The 5,240-nt window shown below is 40.2% G+C and overlaps 1 protein-coding gene across 1 annotated transcript in view; it reads right to left on the bottom strand.

The window, feature by feature from the left end:
- Positions 1-5,240, bottom strand: part of CCDC173 (coiled-coil domain containing 173) — a 7,407-nt gene that overhangs the window by 1,160 nt on the left and 1,007 nt on the right. The window contains exons 2-7 of the mRNA XM_009996302.1: positions 4,032-4,258; positions 3,615-3,788; positions 3,327-3,520; positions 2,231-2,387; positions 1,105-1,244; positions 126-318 (exon numbers count right to left, since the gene is read on the bottom strand). Coding sequence (XP_009994604.1) covers positions 126-318; positions 1,105-1,244; positions 2,231-2,387; positions 3,327-3,520; positions 3,615-3,788; positions 4,032-4,258 — 1,085 coding nt within the window. The remainder of the gene's footprint in view (positions 1-125; positions 319-1,104; positions 1,245-2,230; positions 2,388-3,326; positions 3,521-3,614; positions 3,789-4,031; positions 4,259-5,240) is intronic.

Consider the following 5,240-nt stretch of genomic DNA (forward strand, 5'->3'; position numbering starts at 1 on the left):
GAGGACCCCAGGAAAGATGTTGGTGGACCTAATGAAGCAGGCATGGCACCAAAGCCACCAGCTGTGATCTGAGCCAAGCTCTTCAGTTGGAGTTGGAGTAAGCAAGAACAGGCTGGTTTTCTTACCACAGTGGCTCTGTACTCAGCAATAGCTTTAATGGCTGCTTTTTCTTTTGCTTCTTTCTCTTTGCATTTTTTTTCATATTCAGCTTCTTTTTTTGCGATGGCTCTAGCAAGATTCTCACTTTCCTTTTTTAAAGCCTCACTCATTTGTGAAGTGATTTGGCTAACGACTTTGTCCTGACGTGCTTGCTGTAGCCTGCAGAAGAACATGAACCATAACATACCAGGGTACACACCTGGGTCTACCTGAAGCATCACTGCTACCAAACTCAACAATTCTGATTTTCGTCTTCTCTTGACACACAGATTGGCCTATTCACCCAACTCCTTCATCTCATGTTCCTCCTGTTTTTCAAAAATTATTTGATGTAACAAATAGATGTTCCCTGTAACACTTGCTTTTTGTTGCAATAATGAGCTGGATCATTCTGGGAGGAGTCTCCCTAGTGTTTTGCCACCACGGGAGAAATGTTGGGAATATTGTCCAGAAGAGGAGGAAACTCTGACTGGATCTATAGTATTGACATGCTGTACCCTCAATGTTAAATTGAAAACCATCTTTCCTTGATAATAACCCAATATAATTAATTAATATAGGTGCCTTGTTAAGAAGTAAAATTATTTTTCTTGACCTGACTCAGGGAAATACAGTATCTATCCAGAAATACTTCCATCAAGGATGTCAATTGTCTTCAATTATTGAGGAGGTAGAGGCTTGGCAGGCTACATGGAAAATCACCATTCCCAATACAATGGTGTAGAGCTTTGCACTTCTGTTAAATCTTTGTAGTTTGAAGGACAAAGGGTTTGTTCCCCCCCACACCTGTTACAAAGGAACCTGTTACAAAGAATTTCCTACTCTCAATATCAGTGGAATTTAATTTCTAGAATAACTGTGGTTTGTGTTACATTGGAAAGATTTGAAAATTACTACATGTAATTTTATGTTTATGTACAATTTATACTCTATTTTTGTACCTACCTACGTATTTCTGCTTTTTTCTTCTTTACCATCTTGCCAATGGTTTCTTTTGCTTTAAAATAAGCTTTAATCCGATCATCTTCTTCCATTTGTTTTTGTTTCTCTATTGCTTTGATTATTTTCTGGTCAGCTAAATGTTCCTGCAGGGGCAAAATGTTCCTGATATAACAGATGAAGTTTAGAAAATCTGGGCCTGGAGTAGCAACTTAAAAGAATCACTCTGTGTTTCTTTCAAAGAGAGAAGAGAGAAAAGGGATTCTTGGTACTTCCACTCATTTCTCCCTCTCTGTTCAAACATGCATGAAGAGGAGACAGTAAATATGAGGAAGAAGAAGGGGAATTGAGCATCCAACAGCTGCTTATCCAGCCCATTACACAAACAGATTGCTCTGCAATGTAGTATTATTCCTTGCTCCCATTAAAGCAGGTTGGAGACGGGGACATTGAGAGGAATGGGACCGAGCAATTCCCACCAATGCTTACACAGACTGTGCTGTTTCTGGCCAACCTCATCCAAAACTATCCCAGTCTGAAAGCTTAATCCATGTCACAGCAGAAGAGGAGTCTTCTGCAGTTTTACATAAAACGCCAACTGCATCCTGGCCAGAACTGTTCTGAGGCATTTCTAGTTTGCGTATAGCAAGATGCCTTTAGAGATGAAGAGAGAGGGAAGCAGGTCTTGACTAAATTTCTAAACCTCTCCAATCATAAAGGGAAAAGCAAGTTCAAAAGATACTGTTGTGTTCAGTCTCAGGCTATTCTCTTTTGCTGACAGAAACATGGGCTTAAACCATCAGGTATGTGGAATTTAAATCCAGTTCTGAAGTTGAGGATAATTTTCCTTGATTTCTACAGCAGACTTTTTAATCATTGACCAGTCAAAGCATCAGGTGCCAGTGTCCCTTCAGACAATGGAAGGGACCTGCCTCCAAGAGGCCTTTCTCACAAGCACAGAGGAAAGCTGTGGCCTTCAACTGGCAAGGTCGGCATATGATCCAATGCTATTGAAGCTGCGAGCAAACCTCCTGCTGCCAGTAAGCCCATTTAAATATACAAATGCAATATTTCACTGCAGACAGCCAAGGTGAAACAAGCATTTTGAACTCTATGCTTTGCTGTTACTTACATGATACAGCCTCTGCTGTTCAGCTTTTTCCTCCTGTTCCTTTTCCTTTCCTCTCTGCATTTCCAATTGGTACAAGTGGTTCAATCTCTGTATTTGTTCCCCTTCTCTTTTGTCTTCTAGCTTGGCCAGATCTGCCTGATGCTTATGCTCCTTTATTCTGAATCAGAAAAAGGAGCTGAATAAATGAGCTAGGGACTGCATGAAGTAATTAACAGACAGGAATTCTGCATAGCCATAGGTACCTTGCACTGAAGGATGTGATACTTTGAATTAAAAGTGGGTAGAATGTCACAGGTGAAAACCAGCATCATTGTTTGTAATGGTAGCCCTCAATCCACTGACCAGAAATGAGCTGTGGTATGCTCACATATTGCTGTGTAGTGGTAACAAGTTTAATCTGGATGACCCATAAGCACCATTGCATTCAACATTCTGGTCTATCTCTGCAGCATCCTCAATGAACAGGACTTCCCCAGGAGGTCCCACTGTATCTATGCTTCTCATTCTGTGTGTGAAGTCAACAGCTTAAGCTGGTAGTGCTCTGTACTAAGTTCTGCGAGAATGTATGTGTTGGACCTGAAATATGTGAGACCAGACACTGAACCCTTCCTCTGCTTCAGGAGATGTGATTCCTTCTAAAAGGCCACCAGGGCCAGTCCTACAAACCACTGGGGACCCCTCCATAATGTTTCTGCAGCAGCTGAGAGAAAGAGGTAGCTGTGATGCATTCTCTTGATGAGTTTTCTGCAATCCGTGGACAGATGGAAAATGTGGTTTAACCTTTTCCTTTTCTGGGACAAAAACTGAGTTAAAATACACTTTCAGTAACAATTTCTGAATAGTGATTCGATTAAAACCTATTGATGCCTACCAGAAGCAATGTTACACACAGACTGTTGGCAAATAAAAGAGGGCATACCATGTATTCTCCTTCTGTGCAAGGTCTTTTGTGGCATTGTGGATTTTTCTTTTCAAGTGTTGCATTTGTGAATCAAATTATCAGTAAGTTTCTGTAAAAACCTTATAGAATGTATTTGTAAGAAGAAAGTTTAAATAAATAAAAAAGTAGGATTACTTTTGGTTAATTATTACTTACTGTTCCAGCTGATCTCTGCGTACTGCTTGTTCATTCATATAATGCTGACGTGCCTTTTCTTGCTCTCTGGCAACAGCTTCTTTATCTTCATGTACCATTTCTTTCTCCTTCTTTTTCATAGCATCTGACTTTAACTTTTTAAATTCAACTTGGGCATCTCTTTCTTTTAGGACCTCAGCAAGTAGAAATGCATTCTGCAAGATAACATTTAAAGTAGTTTGCATGCTCAGAAGTATTTAAAGACATTCAGTACAGTTTGAATCTAAAAATTTTAAGTTGTCAACAAACATTAAATGCTTTCACTCTTTCATTCTGATAGAATAGGTAGGTTTTTGCACGGTCAATAGTCTCCTTCCGTCTTGCTGCTTGGAACTTTGCTTCTTCCAAATCAATTAACTTTCTTTCTTCCTCTTCTCTTTCTTCACGTAGTTGTTTGGCTTTAAGTTTCTGCTGTGCCAGGCCCTACAGTACAGATAAAATTGGAAATTATATTTAAATCCCACAGTCTAAAAACATATTAACTATTCTGAAGGTGATGTACTCAATATTTGGTTTGGTTTGTTTTTTTTTTAATTTTGCATTTAGCTTTACTTTAAAAAATTACAAGTTGATGTTAGATGTTAAAAAGTACTTAAATGGAGTTTAGTTAAAATAAATATTTAAAAGCAAGTGTTATGCAAGTTTACAAACCAGTCCTGTACTTACCATAACGGTGTTGGGCCAGTCTTTGATAGCAGCTTTGGAGCGTAGGCGCATTTCTTCCCGCGCTTTGTTCTCGGCAAGGATGCGTGCTGCTTCTTTAGCTGTGCTGCCAAGACGGTCCTGAATCCCTTCCCATTCTGCTTTTGGCAATACAAGTACCTGATGAAGATCGACTTGAATTGGAAGAATTTTTCCATCTAGAATGATATTATCTTCCAAATGATCTGGTGCTGTGCAGAGAGAAGATACTGTTGTTACGTGATATCAGAAAATCCTATAATTGAAACTTTATCAGGATTTGAATTTGTGCACAGTAACATTACTCAGCTATTCTTAGTATTAGTTACTCTCCTTATATCTCAGATCTAAGACAGGGTATCTGTATCTGTAGCCTAGCTATGGGCAGTGCCTGTGCTTGGGCTCTGGCTGACTGACTTATCTGTTTGTATGTCCTCTTGTCTGTTTTTGTGTGTACAAGCTTGGCTTGTGGCAAATAACACTTTCCAGGCAGTATTTGGGCATGATTCTGAGAACAGCAGGGAGCATTCCCAAAGGGAAAGGGAGAATATTGGTAAAGCATTCTGCTGGTGGGTTGAGGCAGCAGTTTGGGCACAGGCTGTGCTTTACCACCCTTCTCCTTCGCAGTCACTGTATTTACTAAAATAGATGTAGCTTGCCGAACGGTTTCTTGATTTGTTGGAAAGACTAGTGTTTTTTTGTTATCTCAGGCTTGCATACACATGTGCATGCATAAATACAGCTTTTCTAGGTGATCACTAGGCTTTGTGAAATGCCTTTCAAACTGTCACCAGTATTTTTTAAGGAAATGGCACTCTGTATGGAGCAGCGTCCTGCTGGAAATTCTTTGTTCACCTCATTTGCAGCAGACTGACTTTTAATGTAAAAAATGTAAGGAAGATTTCTCTTACAGTGATACTGATGTCAGAGTCCGGTTTTCAGACACAGTTGTTAATCTCTTAGTCTCATGGTGGTGACCAAACCTGATCTCCCTCTGTCCCAGGTGAGGGTAGCCTTGCCAAAAGTGAATGCACAGCTGCTGCCTACAGATTGGGAACTGCCCGGCACCCAGTTTTTCTCTACCTTCAGCTGTTATTGTTCACCTCGACTGGTTTCAGGTTAGTTATTTCTACGTAACTCTTAGTGAGAAGCAGTCTGTCCTGCTGCCTGTGGCTGGGAGAGCTGGGGCAGGGC

Source organism: Chaetura pelagica, unplaced genomic scaffold, assembly GCF_000747805.2.
Source record: "Chaetura pelagica isolate M959 unplaced genomic scaffold, ChaPel_1.0 scaffold3, whole genome shotgun sequence".
Classification (NCBI taxonomy): Eukaryota; Metazoa; Chordata; class Aves; order Apodiformes; family Apodidae; genus Chaetura; species Chaetura pelagica.